The sequence below is a fragment of the Mesocricetus auratus genome, unplaced genomic scaffold (genome assembly GCF_017639785.1).
Source record: "Mesocricetus auratus isolate SY011 unplaced genomic scaffold, BCM_Maur_2.0 Super-Scaffold_100006, whole genome shotgun sequence".
NCBI lineage: Eukaryota > Metazoa > Chordata > Mammalia > Rodentia > Cricetidae > Mesocricetus > Mesocricetus auratus.
In genome coordinates, this window is record NW_024429190.1 from 17,450,621 (window position 1) to 17,467,557 (window position 16,937).

At 46.9% G+C, this 16,937-nt stretch overlaps 1 protein-coding gene across 1 annotated transcript in view; it reads left to right on the forward strand.

The window, feature by feature from the left end:
* The window catches only part of Evc2 (EvC ciliary complex subunit 2), a 101,363-nt gene that overhangs the window by 35,772 nt on the left and 48,654 nt on the right, over positions 1-16,937 (forward strand). Inside the window, exons 9-12 of the mRNA XM_013112441.3 lie at positions 5,347-5,586; positions 9,647-9,822; positions 12,428-12,587; positions 15,447-15,901. Coding sequence (XP_012967895.2) covers positions 5,347-5,586; positions 9,647-9,822; positions 12,428-12,587; positions 15,447-15,901 — 1,031 coding nt within the window. The remainder of the gene's footprint in view (positions 1-5,346; positions 5,587-9,646; positions 9,823-12,427; positions 12,588-15,446; positions 15,902-16,937) is intronic.

The following is a 16,937-nucleotide window of genomic DNA, read 5'->3' on the forward strand; positions in this document are numbered from 1 at the left end:
GCCCGGGATGCACATTTGAGATCCCTCACCTGGTTCGACCTGCAAAGACCCTCAGATTTATGGGTTCCCAAGTTTCGAGGTCAGGACCTAGACATGTGCATGTCTTTGGGGGTGGATGCTATTCTGCCCACTCTAGCTTCTCTGGTGACCTCCTGCTCCTCCTGCCCTCTCTAGTGCTTGGTCTACCACTGTGGTTCAACCCTCATGTCCTCCAGCCAGGATCTTAGATTCAACCTCAACATCACCTCATCAGAATTTATTCTGATTTTGGGGGTTCGACTTTCCCTATAAAAATAGTACAAGTCAGCCTGGACTACGAAGTAAGTTCTCATTCAGTTTTGTTACATGGAAACCCCAAATAAAATAAATGCAAATCAACAGTTTGTAGACAGAGACTTGGAGACTAGTCCAGCCTGGACTGTTTTCATGTAGCCCATGAAATGACAAGTGTCATTATACAGGAGACAGGGAAGAGGTGACAGGGTTCAAGGAAGAGGCCATGAGAGGATGGAGCAGGGTTACAGTGATTTACTCAAACTCCAGAAACACATGGAACCACCAGCACTTTAAGTGAATTGCAGAAAACCCCAACCAAACCAGAAATTCACACATGGCCTGCAAAGTGTGAATTTTTCTTCTGGTTCTCCACAGAAAAGTTTTCCTAAAACAAACAAATAATAAAAAAAACTCTGCAAAACCCACTGTGGAACAGCGAGCCATTTGCTTATCACTGATTGCCTACTTGGTGCATTTATTGAATGCCTGCTGCCTCACCTAGAGACACAGCGATGGCTCGGCTCCTCTATACTAGACTTCTGCATACACACCAGCCACCTGCTGCACATCTGTGTTTCCTAAGATGTTTGCAGTCTGTGGAATCACATATCTTGTTTGCTTTCACTTTGTATTGCTTCCTTTAAATTTTTTAAATTAAATACTAGGAAAGAATGCAATGTGTTGTAAAGCTCAGACTTCTAAGTTCTAGGCACGCTACAGCAGCCTCCTTCTTAAAGTTCACCTTGCTCTGCTCAGTAAAGCTGTGAATGAAAAAGAGCCCACTTTTGACTAAAGAAAACCAAGAGATAGAGATAATCACCTGTCCAGGGGACCTCAGGTGGCACCATGCTGGTGCTCCTAGCCATTGGACTGCTCTGCCACCTGTGCAGTACATGTGGCCTTGCTATGTGGCCTCATTCCCATCCCGTTTGTTTCTGTAGTGCTTTTTGTGTTTTGCTGTCATAGCTGTGGCCCTGCATTCATGATGGAGCGTGGAGGATGGGTCCCGTGTTTGCCTGTATACTTCTGTTTCTTTGTGAAGTCCAGCCTTCATCCTGGTCTGTATAGACCTGCCTTCCCTAGGCCCCAGCCCCTCTCCCACCCTGCTAGCCTGCAGTTGGTACATGCCACTGCTCTGCATCCCTGCTCACCTGTCCTGAGTCCAGTGACCTCATGGGAGCCAAGCTGCTTCCCAAAATAACACCAGAACTGCACAGCTCCTAGGATGAGTTCCCTTCCAGCCTGTGCAAACCCCTGCATTGCATGCAGCCACAGAACCATACAATGGTCTACCAGGTGCTGCAGTCACCTTCAGACAAAGTACTGAAAGATTTGGGATGGAATGTATTTCTCCCCCTGGAGTTAGTCTGTGCTCGCATTGACACGTCACAGGGCAGCCCATGAATATGTCACGTGTTCCCGTTCTCATTGAGTCACCCAAAAGGTCAATATAAGCTAGAAGACAAAGAGAAACAAGGGCTTCAGTCAGTGCTTGGTAATCTCGACCCTGCATGGGTGCTGTCATGGTTTCCCACTGTGCTAGTCACTTTTCTGTTTCTGTGGTGAAGAGCAAGCAAAGGGAGGAACAGTTTGTTTTGGCTCGTAGTTCCAGAGGGAGAGGCTATCATGACAGGGAAGGCGGGGTGGCACGAGCGTGAGGGTGGCGTGGCAGTGAGGAGGCAGAACAGTCAATCACCCTTCATTCACACACGGGGGCGCAGAGAAGAACAGGCTATAGACCCTAAAAGCCCACCTCCAGGGATGTACTTCCTGCATCAAGGTTCCATGACCTTTCCAGGCAGCACCACAAAGAGCTGGGGACCAAGTCAGCCATGGTTGGGGGAATTTCACATTGAGACCCCCAAACTTCTTCTGTTGCTATGATGAAGTACTCTGACAAAATAACAGGAGAAAGGGGTTGGTTTTAGCTTACGGTTCCAGATTATTTATGGCCCAGCATGACTGGGAAGTCGAGGCAGCAAACACTCAAAGCAACTTGTCGTGTCACGTCCACAGTGAAGAGTAGAGAGAAACGCACATAGGCATGCTAGCACTTGGCTCGCTCCCTCCGCCCTTGTGTAGTTTAAGATCCAAGCCTAGGGAATGGTGTTGCCTACTCTTAGCATTGATTACATTAATTAATGTAACCAAGACAGGCCCCCATAGACATGACCACAGGCCATCCTGCTCAAGGCGTTTCCTCACTGAGACTCTTCCCGGGTGATTCTCGATGCTGTCAAGTTGAGGTTTGTGGTTTAATGTCATCTTTAAGGAAACCTTGGACATAGAACACATGAAATATTCACATTTGAAGGTGGGGAAACTGATGCCCAGGAAAGCAGAGCTTCCTAGCTCCTCAGCTCTCTAAGGCCGCTTGAGGTCCTGCCCTGCCTTCTCCTCCGCCTCACCTGGTATAAATAGCACCCGGAACAGTGGTAGCAGAACTCTGAAAGTGCTACAGAGGCCCACAAAATGAGTGTGTGGTGCAACACAGCAAGGGTGGTCCCTCGTTTGTACCTAGGCACCTTTGGCCTTGTAATGACCTGCATCCTACCTGGGTCCAGCAAGGCTTCCTGACTCCTTCTTAAGCTTCTGAAAGAGAAAGATTCCTTCTGTGTAAGAACTTGACATTGCATCTCTGATAGACGTATTTTTACAAAACAGTTTTACAGTCTGCCAGTCTCGATGAATGGAGTATGAGAAGCGTAACCAAGGAAATCATAATTTCACATTCTGGATGGTGTAGAGTGAACTGGGCCACAAGAGCAGCTCTGGGACAGCTCAAAGCCAGCCCGTGGTTGGCTGAAGCACCTTGCTGGTCATGCCTCCTCTCTGTGAAAGCCCACTTTCACTGGAAAGATCAGTAGGGATTTGGCCCTGGCTGGGTGAAGTGGGGTAGGGTCTCTAATGGTATCCTTTTGCAGTCCATGTTTACTGACAGCATCTAAAATAGAAAACCTTATATTAAAAATGTGAATTTCTCCAAGCATAGTGGCTCATGACTGTAATCCCAGCATTTGGGAGATAGAGGCAGGAGGATCAGGAGTTCAGAGTCATCCTCAGCCATCTGGTAAGTTCAGATCCATCCCAGGCTATGCAAGACATTCTCTCTCTAAACCAAACAAGGGTCTGGAGAGAGAGCTCAGCAGTTAAGAGCACTGGCTGCTCTTCCAGAGGACCTGGATTTGATCCCCAGCACCCACACAGCAGCTCACAACCAAGGGGTGTGATATCCGCCTCTGGTTTCCTAGTGCTAGACATGCATGTGGTGCGTGCACATCCATACATGCAGGAAAAACAGTCACAACATGGAACACAAGCAGTATTAAAAACTTTAAAACAAAATCAAAACAACAAGAACTCCAGTGGGTTTAGCGTTTCTCTAAAGGAGTGAGCAGATCAGACCATGCCCTGTCTCCGTGCACATGCTCACTTGTCCCTGCCATTCTTCTGCAGGTGTAGTGTGCTGCCTTCCGTCTGTGTGGCCTCAGAACCCAGACCTTAAAGTTTTGCTGATGGGAAACTTAGGGCAAGGGCCCGGATGTCTCTAAGCCTATGGCTCTGACCCTGCAGATGGGAAGATGTCCATTTTTTGATAACTGTGTAATGAGCCACTCACATTCAGGCACTTAATACAGCAGGATCTCCCAGCTACCATGGCAAAAGTCCTGGAGCTCAGCTGGGTCTTGTGCTCAAGATGCCTCAAGTTTGCAACCAAGGTCTCCTTTGGACCTCACGGTCCTGGGCCAATTTCTTCTTGTTGTTGATATAATTGACTTTAGCATGTCTGTAGGATGACCTTTAAGCTTCTGGAAGTTTCCTTTGACCATGGATACTCCAGTCACTGTTGGGTTCATGGCCAGCAGGAGAGAGGCTGTCTCTCTATTCATCGTGTAGATACTCTACTCCTCTATAAGGGCTCTCATGTGACATAACCTTATCCACACATGATGGCCTTCCCTCAACCAACTTATCCATAGGCAATGAAAGAGGGACCTAATTACATCAAGACACTGGGGTGGGACAAGAAGAACAGTGAGTACACACACACACACACACACACACACACACACACACACACACGGTCAACCCATCATGTTCCAGCTTACATCCTCACACATGGAAGTGTCACCAGATATTTCTGCTGGGATTCTATGATCCCACCTACCAAAGAGTGATAAAGAACACCTCCTCCCAGGTAGACGTCCTTCCCATGGGGTACAGCCCCACCCCAGATCTCAGCACAGGCAGCCAGATACCATTTCTCAGCAGCTTTTCATGGAGAAGCTGAGCTCAGGACTGATTGCTGGCATTTTTCTCCTCATTGAGGATGGGAGTCATTTTGTGAGTCTAACAGTGTGATCCATTGACACTTTGGAGATTTTCATTTCTTGCAGACACTTTTCAAGCAATCTGATTTGCAAATTGGCACATGCCCGCCCACTGTGAACTTTGTGTTTTACTGCTGTTTTGGCAGAAAATTCAGATAACAGGAAAGGATGCATTGGAACAGCACCTTCCCTGAACTCAGCAGCCTCACATTCAGCGGCCTCACACTGTCAGCTTGGGGCTGTGCGTGTGTGTGTGTGTGTGTGTGTGTGTGTGTCTGTCTGTCTGTCTGTCTGTCTGTGTCTGTGTGCATACTATGTATATATGCCTGGGTGTAGTATATTTATGCATGAGTGCACTTTTGTGTCTGTGTGACTACCATGTACACACACACTCACACACACACACACACACACACACACACACATACACGTCTGTCTTAGGATGTCCTGCTGTGTGAACACACATGCATGAACATAGTGCAGATGTATATATCTGGCATACACATGCTCCTACATACATTGCACATGGTTCATATGTGGTTACATGTGCATATATACTGTACCTGTGCATGACATGTGCATGCAACACAGTGTGGGCACGCATTGTTTATCTGTTTTGAGTGTGCTGCTGTGTCCATTGCTTGTGTGTATTATCTGTACACATTGCAAACGTGGGTGCGTGTGAGTGCACATTCACATCTGTTTGTCTGTCTCTCACAGACTCTTCTTCTCTCCACAGTCTGCTGCAGAGTGCAGCAGTCTTCTGCGGACCCTCCATGGCCTGGAGCAGGAGGACATGCAGAGGTCCCTCGCCCTGCACCAAGCAGAGGACTTTGCCCAAGCACACAGGCAGCTGGTTGTTTTCCAGAGAAATGAATTACGCAGCATCGTCTACACCCAGATACAGAGCGCTGTGGCCAAAGGGGAGCTAAGGCCTGAGGTGGCTAAAATGCTGCTGCAAGACTATTCTAAAACACAGGTATGTCTGGGCTCAGGATTGCGTTTTCTAAGTCCTCAGCGACTTTCCTTCCTAGAGCTAAACCCTGTCTTCCTACTGTTCCGGGCACCGGTGAGCTTTCTATTCCTTCTTCCTCCTGATAAAGGAGTGAGTTTCAGGCGTGCAGGGCAGAAGGTGGCTAACAGTGCAAGCCATGGGCTTTCACTTCCTTGGACTCTGCCTCTACCTGTATCAGCTGTGGGTCCTGGTACAGTGAAGGTTTAAAGAGCTGATCCCTGGCAAGTCATTTTAAGCATCACATACTGTTGGGGAAGTCTTATGCTAATAAAGCACTGTCTGGCCAATAGGAATCTAGATAGGTGGGGCTAGGAATCCAGGAGGATTCTGGGTAGGAGAAACACAGGAGAGTCAACATGTAACCGCCATGGGGGTAGGAGCCCAGAACTATTCTCCGGTAAGAGACATACTTAGATTAACAATTATGGGGTAATTACTTAAAGCAGAGCTAGCCAGTAAGAGACAAGCAAGGCCAACAGCTTCATAATGAATATAGCCTCCTGTGTGTTTATTTGGGACTCATGCGGCTCTCGAAACAGGCTGGCGCGGCAGAGCCCAGGTGACTGGCGGGGGATAAACCAAAGCGGCTAGCAAAAGAAAAAGCTTCTCTTAACATAATGGTGACTGGCCGGGGATAAACCAAAGCGGCTAGCAAAAGAAAAAGCTTCTCTTAACATAATGGTGTCAGAAGTGGGATCATAAATTTCCATGAAAAATAACAGAAGATTTAAAGGAATTTTAAAAACAGAAGAACAGAGAGAAGCACAGATTTTGGTAGCAGCATTTTTCTCAGGTGTGCTCTGTTTTGCTAACAACAAGCCGAGATTCACGCGGCTCATTTACTGGAGTCTTCCTGACTCGGCATAAAAAGAAAAAGAAAAAAAAAACCAACAAGGTCCTTTTAAGAGACTCTGCTAACTTTTGAAAGGTGTGTACGTACAGCTGGAAGTGGCAGCTTTTGCTGGATGTCAGCAAGGACTGAGGCGGTAAGCTGAAGTCATGCTTACGCCCGCCATCTTGACGAAAAAAAAAACTGGCAGTTTAAAACAGCCGCAGTTTTACAGATAAGACACGTGGCCAGAAAAACATAAAGATTTACAGTAAAGTCAGACTCGGATAAAGACAAACCTTTAACGGTTTACAGTGTGTTTAAACATATATGTGAGATTGAGAGAGAAAATGAAACGACAAAGTGGTAAATAAATACAAAAGCTGGCTGTGGTGGCGCACGCCGGTAGGAATTGCTCCAGAGGCAGAGGCAGGCAGGTTTCCAAAGAGAAACCCTGTCTCAGAGAAAAAGAAATAAAAGTGAAAGAAATAAAGTAATAATAAATAAATAAGCCACACAAAGATGGAAAATACACAGAGAGTCTGGATACTGTACACTATTGTGTTTTTCAGTTTTTTGCTTGCTCAGGAAGGAACTGCTGCTAAAGTACACTTGATTATAAATGCTGCTGAATTAATCCAACTTCTATCTTTTAAAAATGCCTTGACTTCAAAATTTAAGTATAAGGATATGTTACTCGGAAAAGGAGTTTTTGCTTATGTTTCCACAGAACATAAAAAGCTGAGGATTTCTTCCAGACTTCTGTGGTTTGACGAACCAAGACCCCCAGAAGCAGTGGACCAGATGTTCCAACAACTGAAACAGCTAAGATGATGCAGCTTTACAGGCCCCGAAAATACGGACTGATACAGGTTTCTGAGTTTTGTCATGATCCCCATGGTATGAACAGCGCCCCCTTCCAGCAGGAAGCAGTTTGGAATGAGCGACGTCCCAATTCCCATCTTGTTTATAAATCTTTGTTTTCATTTAAATGGGATTGTTTATAATTGGCTAGTGATCACAGCCAATCCTTTTAATGGTAAAAAAGGGAATTATGTTATAGGTATTGTTTTTCATTTATTGATACAAATTCAAAGTCAATTTTGTGATATGTATATTTCTCCTCTTGATTAAGTATTGTGCTTATACTGATCTTTTACAATGTAATGCATAATTAAATACAGATTATAGATAGTTACTTATAATAGTCAGAATTTATAGTTAGATAAGTTAGGTATTCTAGATATACAGAAATATATTTGAGATAGATAAACAGTCTTCAAACCTCTCAAAGACCTTCAGAAACATGGCATTTAAAATGGTTTAGGGCTTTTCTTGACAATGAGAAATGTCTGCTCCTGGCAGCACCAATTATGTCTGAGAGGAAGATGGGCATCGAAGAAACTTGTTATGGAGTTTGCTTTCAACATGGCAAGATTAGCCATTTGGGCAAGAAACTGCTCTTGCCTAGTACTGCTTGACTATTGTTGTATAATCTGGACATGCAGGACCCATAGGAATGTGACTGCTGAACTCAGTCTTACAGGGTTCCTGCTTCATGGAAGAGTCTACGGAGACATTCTGCAGGACACAGAGAAATGACTGACAGACTGCCAGATGCAGATGGACAGTTTGAAATTTCCTGCTTTGCTGAGAAGTGTTCCAGATACATTGTGGCCTATGGGCTGAAGATGGATGCCCCAACGTTACAGAGGAACTTCGGGTGACTGTCCAGGCAGTAAGATGTCTCTGTCAATCCTAGTGTTTATATATTATCCTTCTGTGGTCTTTGATGGAGTTGAAGACAGATAGTTATAGTTTTCCTTAGTTATGATAAAAGATAAGTTACATATAGAACTTTGAACTCACAAGGATGGTATGGATGATATTTTCTTTAAATCTTGCTAAAATATTGTAACTATGTTCTTACTTGATAACTGTTCTGTCATATACAATTTGACTATGTTAAAGTTAAGACCTTTCTTTTTGTTTAAACAGAAAAGAGGAGATGTTGGGGAAGTCTTATGCTAATAAAGCACTGTCTGGCCAATAGGAATCTAGATAGGTGGGGCTAGGAATCCAGGAGGATTCTGGGTAGGAGAAACACAGGAGAGTCAACATGTAACCGCCATGGGGGTAGGAGCCCAGAACTATTCTCCGGTAAGAGACATACTTAGATTAACAATTATGGGGTAATTACTTAAAGCAGAGCTAGCCAGTAAGAGACAAGCAAGGCCAACAGCTTCATAATGAATATAGCCTCCTGTGTGTTTATTTGGGACTCATGCGGCTCTCGAAACAGGCTGGCGCGGCAGAGCCCAGGTGACTGGCGGGGGATAAACCAAAGCGGCTAGCAAAAGAAAAAGCTTCTCTTAACATAATGGTGACTGGCCGGGGATAAACCAAAGCGGCTAGCAAAAGAAAAAGCTTCTCTTAACAACATACAATGTGCCCCCTCCACACACACATGCATGCACATGCAGACACACACAATTAAAGTGGAGGATGATCAGACACTCTTATCCTGAGATATCCCAGAGGACACAAACTTGAGACAGCGATTGTTACTGTGATTCCCCACTGCTGTCCTTTGCACCTTCACTGCCTGTCCCATCTCCTCAGCCACCATGGGGCTGAGTAAGTAGTTGATTCACCCCAGAACATCAACACGTGTCTCAAAGTTCAAGTTCTGTTCCTCTTTTAGACTGGATCAATTTTGTGTAGCTCAAGGTGGCCTTGAACTCACAGAGATCTGTCTGCCTCTGTCTCCCAAGTGCTGGGATTAAAGGTGTGTACTACCACTGCCTGGCCTCTATGGCTAACTAGTGTGGCTAGCTTTGCACTCTGATCTTTGGGTAAGATTTATTTGTTAGATCATAAACAAAATATCACCACAGGGCTGTGCTTGGTGGGTGCATGGTGAATGATAACATAGGTAATACATGCATCCTCTTTGGTGGTAAAGCACATCGTTGAGGGGGATGTGGCTTACATCTGGTCACCAGGGCAGGTCTCAGAGCCCTCTTATTTGCACCCCACTTCCTCATAGCCTTTGTTACAGCTGAGAGGGTAAGGAATGCCAGTTCACCCCAATGCCAGTCTGTGGACTGTCTTCCAAAAGGAAAGGTCATATTTTAAATGTCCGTAAAGACTTCCCAACGTTCTAATAGGCGTATGTCTCATTCTGTAAAACAGGAGCGTGTAGAGGAGCTGATGGACTTCTTCCAGGCCACCAAGAGATACCATCTCAGCAAGAGGTTTGGTCATAGGGAGTACCTGGTCCAGAGCCTGCAGGCCATGGAGACCCGTGTTCAAGGGCTGCTGAGCACTGCGGCTGCTCAGCTGACAAGCCTCATCCACAAACATGAGAGGTAAGAGTGTGTAGCCATGGTGAGGGCAGAGAAGCTGCCCCAGCCTTCCCATCCAACACTAAGACCAGTCCCTCTTGTCCACTCAGCTATGCCCGAATGCTGTTGCCTGGTTCATTGAAGGGATTCTTTTGTTGTAAAATTCCCTTGCAGTAGACATTTTAAAAGCATACATGGTAGTCAAGGCAATTGTATGATAGCCACACTCCCCACCCCATGTCCCTGCCACTCAGGCTCTGCCTGCTCTGACACATGGCTTTATGCTCCTGTCTTAGACTGTTCAGAGGAGCAAATTCTGAGCCACATTTTCCAGATAAATCCAAGAAGAAGGCTGCCATTGACTGTGTGGTGGGACAGCCCACTTCTCTCCAGGATTGAGTACCTGCAGCACTAGCGTTGGCCCTCGCCACTGAGTGTAATAGACATGGAGGACGGGCATGGGGCAGAACTAGCATTGGTGCCACTGAGTGTAATAGACATGGAGGACGGGCATGGGGCAGGACTAGCATTGGTGCCACTGAGTGTAATAGACATGGAGGACGGGCATGGGGCAGGACTAGCATTGGTGCCACTGAGTGTAATAGACATGGAGGCTTGTCTTGGGCTCACTTGATTTTTCTCAGCAGTTCTGGGGTGGTGTCAGGTAAACAGTGTCAGGCTGGGCTCCAGAAGCTCCACTCATCACCTCTTGTCACCGTCCCTGCCCAGCCGTGCTGTGAGGCAGCTACCCTTGTAAATAGTGAGATGTGCTGTCTGTGTCTAAAACAACAGGGACCTGTCTGTGAAGTTGGGTCCTGCTCACGACCTTGCATGGCTTTGTGTATTGGTTCTACACCTCAGGTCATATTGTGGGGACTTTGCAGCTTCCTGCTGTGGTTAATAAAGATGCAATAAGATGCAGATTGTGTAGGCACTGCCTATCTTAAAATGGTAATACATTCATCACTGCAGTCTGTTTGGCATTCCTAATTAATTTTTACTGAAGTGAAAGGAGGGCTCCTCATTTTTCTCTGAAGAAATGGCAGCTGCTTGGCTACCCTGAGTAGTTTCCAGGGAAGACCACTTACCTCTTAGAGTTTTGTTTTGAATAATGGGCACAGACTTACAACCCCCCCCCCTTGTGCACGCATGCACACACTTGCCTATGTATATATGTGGAGGCCTGGGGTTGACAGTGTTTTATTCTCTGGCTTTCCACTTTACTAATTAAGACAGGATTTTTCTTCACTGAATCTAGGGCTCAGAGATGGATTGTCCTGGGTGTCCAGTAAGCTCCTGGGATCTGCCTGTCCCTACCCTCCTTACCACCACCATTACTGCCCCCTGTCCTGCCTGGGGTGACAGATGCATGCTACCATGCCCAGCTTTTTCCCAGCCACAGACTTATGTCCCTAAAGCACCTATTTCCTTGGCATCCTATCCCATTCTACCAGGATTGTCTGGTCTGGGCTGAGCTGGGGGACACACCCAAGGGATGCAAACAGACTTGGGGAAGAGATAGCAGGAGAACAGACTTGTCAAGGCTCTAGGACAAACAGAACCACCAGGACAGACATTAGGAGTATAGGGACTAGCTCTCGTGGTCATAAACGCTGGGAACTCCTACCTGTCCAAATGGTCATTGTGAGTCATTTCCAGTTAGAAGGCCACAGGACCCAGCTGCTGGCACGTGAATCCCCCTCTGAGTGCAGAGATAGTGTGCTGACACATGGTAAACTGTGAGGCTTGAAGTGGGGGTCTATTCTTCATACTGTAAGTCTGTTCTTCTTGGAACTTCACAATTTGGGTGATAGCAGGATGCAATAACAATTTATTTGGTGCGTAGCCTGTCTGGAGCCTGGAAAGGCTAAGACTGCATCTGCTGAGGGTTTCCTGTTGTGTCAGACCGTGCATAAGGCGCTGCATGGTGACAGTGCTTAAAAGAGAAGGGGGCAAGGGGATGAGACTCCCCTTTCACAGTTAACCCACTCCTGCTGTGATAGCACTGATCATGTCTTTAAATTAAAATGTAGCATAGCATATAAAGTAATGAGTTTCATATGGAATTTTCATAAATGCATGCCATTACATTTTGTTCCCACACACACATACCTTCTCTGTCCCTTGTCTTCCTCTCTTGCTGGCCTCCTCCTTTCTCACAAATCATCCCCCTTTTCCTACTTAGATCACTGGTCAAGACTCAGCTGTTTTGAAGGGAACATTCAAACCATAGCATGAGTCCCCTGTTCATATGCTGGTGTCATCAAATGTCACCCAGATGTCCCTAGATGTCTCCACAGCCCTTCTTTGGCTTTTCCTCCTCTTGACCCATGATTCTTGCCTCCCCCTTCTTGAGAAGCAGTCTTCATACCCAGTGATCATTGCAGACATCTTTTTCTCCCATTTCTGCCTATGTCTGATCCATCCGATCTCTGAGCTTTTTCCTTCCATCTTCATGTACCCTGACCTCACTCTGCGGGTATGATACTCCTGTCTCAGTGGCAACTTCTCCTCCTGGAGGTTTTCCAGCCTGTGAATATCCTAGTAAGAACCACACACCCAGCCATGCAGCTGTCCAGCCTTCAGAGGGAAGGAGCCTGCATTCCCTGACTCCATCTTCTCCATGTAGGGCCGGGTACTTGGATGAAGACCAGATGGAAATGCTGTTGGAACGTGCACAGACAGAAACCTTTTCTATAAAACAGAAGCTGGACAATGACTTAAAGCAAGAAAAGAAAAGACTCCACCAAAAATTAATAACTAAGAGAAGGCGGGAACTTCTGCAAAAGGTATGTGAGGCATTGTGGTCTTTATCTCGGCAGAACCCTTCCCACAGGGTGGATAACAGGCATTGACGTCAGCACAGGATGACCAGAGTGGTTGGCATGAGGTGTTTGTTTGTGGTTGATTAGTAGTGACTTCTGAGAATGCTGTGTGAAGGGGGATTCTGCTTTCTATGCAGGCTCAGCACAGCAGACTTGTGGTAGACTGTTAATGTCTGCATTGGAAGGGAACTGGAGGATGATAATGGGTGCTGACCTTTATGTGTAATCAGTATTGAGTATTAGATAAGACAGTGTCTTTAATCCTTATGAGGTGCAACAGTGACAGTGACTCTTCACTGGGGAAGGCTTTCCAGAACATATATAGCATAAATGGGACCTGAGGACAAATAGGCATTTGAGGCAGGCGAGAGGGATGAAGGCAATGTTGCAAGCAGGGGCAGCACTGTGTGCCATGTTCAAGTGCTAATACCAGGGTGCACTACTGAATTTCCCAAGCTCAGAGGGCAGAATGGGGCTGGAATCTGCGAAGGGGTGAGGTCAAGGCTGGAGGAGAGCTGGCCAGTAGCAGTGCCTAGTCAAGGAGGCATGGTATGCTACCTGAGGACTGGACCCAGGAGAAGGTTAAAAAAAAACTTCTAGGAAGAGAAGATGATTTAGGAAGCTTGCTGGAAGAGCTTGGGAAGACAGAACCATAGAAAGCTTGCAACCACTGAATTAACACAATACTTTAAGCTTTGTGAGAAGTTAGAGCAGATTTGGAAGTCACATGGGAGAGGAGAGAAGGAATAGCGGGGGGGGGGGTCAGCTAAATCATTAGAAAGTGGGGTTTTTGTTGTTGTTCTTTGATAATCTCATTAATGAATACTATGCATTTTGTTGTTGTTCTTTGATAATCTCATTAATGAATACTATGCATTTTGGTCTTCTCCACTGCTCACTTCCCCCTCTAGTCCCTCCCAGATCTCATCCCCAACAGTCCTCTTTCGACTTCATGTTTTCTTCTCTGTCTCCTCCTCCTTCTCCTTCTATTTCTGTTTTTAACATGTGTGTATGATAATTTTTTTTGCATGTATGTGTGTGTGCACCAGCCATATGCCTACCTATGGGCTGTCCAGAGGCCAGAAGAGGGTGGTATCAGAGCCCCTGGAACTGGAATTATGCATGGTTATGAGCTACCATGTTGATGCTGGGAATCAAATCCAGGTTCTCTGGAAGAGCAGCCAATGCTGTCAACCACTCAGCCATCTCTCTGGCCCCTTTCTCTCTATATATATATTAATATATAACCTACTGAGTCTAGTTAGTGGTGCCCATGTTCACATGGGAGTAAGACTGATCACTGGAGCATGGGCAACACACCAGGGGTCACATCTCTGAAAAAGCCTGACTCTAGCCTGCAGCTGTTAACTGCTGTAGTTCCTCAGCCAGGAGTGGGCCTCGTGAACTCTTCCCTTATCGTGCCAGAGTGCTCACCAGTTTGATTTAATGCAGTCCTTGTGCATGTCACCATAGTAGTAGAGAGTTCTTCCTTGTCATGTCTAGGTACCCCTCTCTTATGGCAGCTCTCCAAGTCCTCCAGCTCTTACAGTCTCTCTGCTATTCTTCCTCTGTGTTCCCTGAGCCTCTGGGATGTCACAACACAGTTACTTACTTGTTCTCTGCATTTTGAGAGTCCCTGTATTAACCACCATTGACTGCAAATAGGAGCTTCTCTGGCCAAGGTTGAGAGCAGCACTGACAAGAAAGACTAGAAACTGCCTTTTAGTTTCAAGGCATGTCCAGCAGAAAGCCAAGTTTCTGACTCTAATCACTGAAGAGCATCCCATCACCAACCACGCCTTCCAGTTCTGAGGGACTAAAGTGGGCAGAGCATAGGAGCCCAGTGCCACATTCCCTAGACTGTCTGGCCCCATCCAAGGTTAATTCTAGATGGAGGGCTGGGTTCCAGACTCCATACAGATTTTGGCAGTGTCCCAGAAGTATTATTTCTAGCAGTTACTTTGATAAGTATTCTGAGTATCTCAGAGGTAGTAATAGCTCCATGAAGGCTATATGTTATATCCCCAATGCCAAGTACATGGCTTGATGCAGGCAGTCAATAAATATTGACTCAAAACATATTGAAGGACCAAAGGAATGGCTGAGCTGGTCACAACATAAACAGATTGAAGAACAGCCCCTCATGTTCTTAAGTGGAGTGGAGACTATGGGCCTGCAGTTTCAGGAGATGCCCTAATGGGCATGTCCATGCAGGGCAGGACTTTTCTACTGCAGACCTTTGGCACGGGATGTTAATCACCCAGGAGGTTCTTCCTCCAGGACTTGTTTCCTGTCTTCTCTAAGAGGATCCACTGACTTCCTTGTTAAGTTGTCTTTCACAGGTGTCGTCAGCATTGGCTTCCCTGCTCAGGTATCATTCAGATATCATGCTTCTTACTGACTGCATGCCAGGCACATAGTTGGGCTATCAGCAAGTGTGCACTGCTGCAGACTCTGCCATAGGCATTTTCCCAAGGGCTGAGCATGCATTAAGCAACTCATGGGGTTCCCATTGTTGTGTAGGTACTGGTTACTACTCCCATTTGACAGATGGAGAATTAGAGGCAGAGGAAGAGCCTGACTTGTGGATGAGAGAGTCAGGGTAAAACCCTGGTGGGCTACCTCTTGGGTGACAGTTCTATGCCACCAGAGCCTGGGGTTTGGTTGTGCCAAGGACAGTTTTCTAAATGTGAGACTGTTGAGGACAAGTCTGTGCATACCTTCCATGTCCCTTAAGTTTCTAAAGTTCCACCCCTGAACAACTGTGCCTTTGCACCCACGCGCCCTGTCCCATCCAGTTCCCCTCTCTCACATTTCTGCCAGCACAAGGAGCAGCAGAAGGAGCAGGTGTCCCTTGGCGAGGCCTCCAGCACTGCGGAGGATGCGGTCCAGTACCTGTCCCAGTGGAGGAGTGTGATGGCCGAGCACACGGCTGCCCTGGAGGAGCTGCAGGAGCGTCTGGACCAGGCTGCCCTGGATGACCTCCGGGTCCTGACCGTGTCTCTGTCTGAGAAAGCCACGGAGGAGCTGAGGCGCCTGCAGAGCACAGCCATGACACAGGAGCTACTGAAACGGAGTGCTCCCTGGCTCTTCCTGCAGCAGATCTTAGAGGAGCACAGTCGGGAGTCTGCGGCTCGCACTGCGCAGCTGGAGGCAGAGGAGAGAGAGCATGGCCAGGAGCTGGTGCAGGGTGTGAGGCAGCGGCTACAGCAGGATTTACCAGAGGCCTGCACTGAGGAGCAGGCAGAGCTGAGGCATTGGGAGCACTTGGTGTTCACGTGAGTGATGATGAGTGGGCGCTCTCAGCATCCATCTCTACCACACTGGGAAGGAAGTGGTCCACGCAGGAGGGAGAGACAGGATGGTTGAGCATGTGATGCCATCCCCGTACGAGAAATATCTGCAGTGTTTATTAGTTGTACACACTGGGCCTACAAGTCACAGGATTACTCATGACCTGCAGGGCTTTCAGGGGATGAGGTGTTGTAGGCCAGGTGGGTAACCCAGCTTCTCTAGGGGACATAGATTTGTGTGAATCATCCAGTGCGTTATCAGGGAGTAAAATATGCCTGATCCCTCCATATGAAGTGTGGTATGAGTTGGGTATGGTAGTCAGACCTGGAATTCCAGCACTTGGGAAGTAGAGGCAGGGAGATGAGCCAGTTTGAGGCCAGCCTGGGCTATATGATGACATGCCGAAAAATAAAATAAGTGCTGGGGAGATAGCTCAGTTGGTTAACTGGACTGAGTCGGGATCCCAGAACCCAATGAAAGAGCTGAATGCAGAGCCTGTAATCCCAGCACTGGGGAGACAGAGACAGGAGGGTCCCTACAGCGTCATCGAATTGGCAAACTCCAGGCACAGTAAGAGACTCTCTCAAAAGAATAAGGTAGAGAACAATTGAGGAAGACACCTAACACTGACCTCTGGTCCCCACATTCCTGTGCACACACATGTACATGTACCTGTACACATGTGCGTGCACACACAAACACAAATCTGTAATACACTCACAATAAAAAACAGCAAGTAAATGAAAAAGAAATGCTACCTTGCCAAGCATGGTGCCACACTCCTGTAACCCTGCATTCAGAGGCATGAGCTTGAGGGTAGCCTGGGCTACATAGTGAGACCCTACCTCACAGAACAAAAACAAAAGAGATGTGCTTTTGTTTTTGGTTCAGGGACTTGAAGAGTGTTTGTGGCTTGCATGAGGTTGTTCAGGCCCTGTCAACCCACCCAGTGTCACCAGAAATCCAGGCAACACATGATGTAGCCACAGGCTCACTGATTTTTGCCTGACATGTCACTCA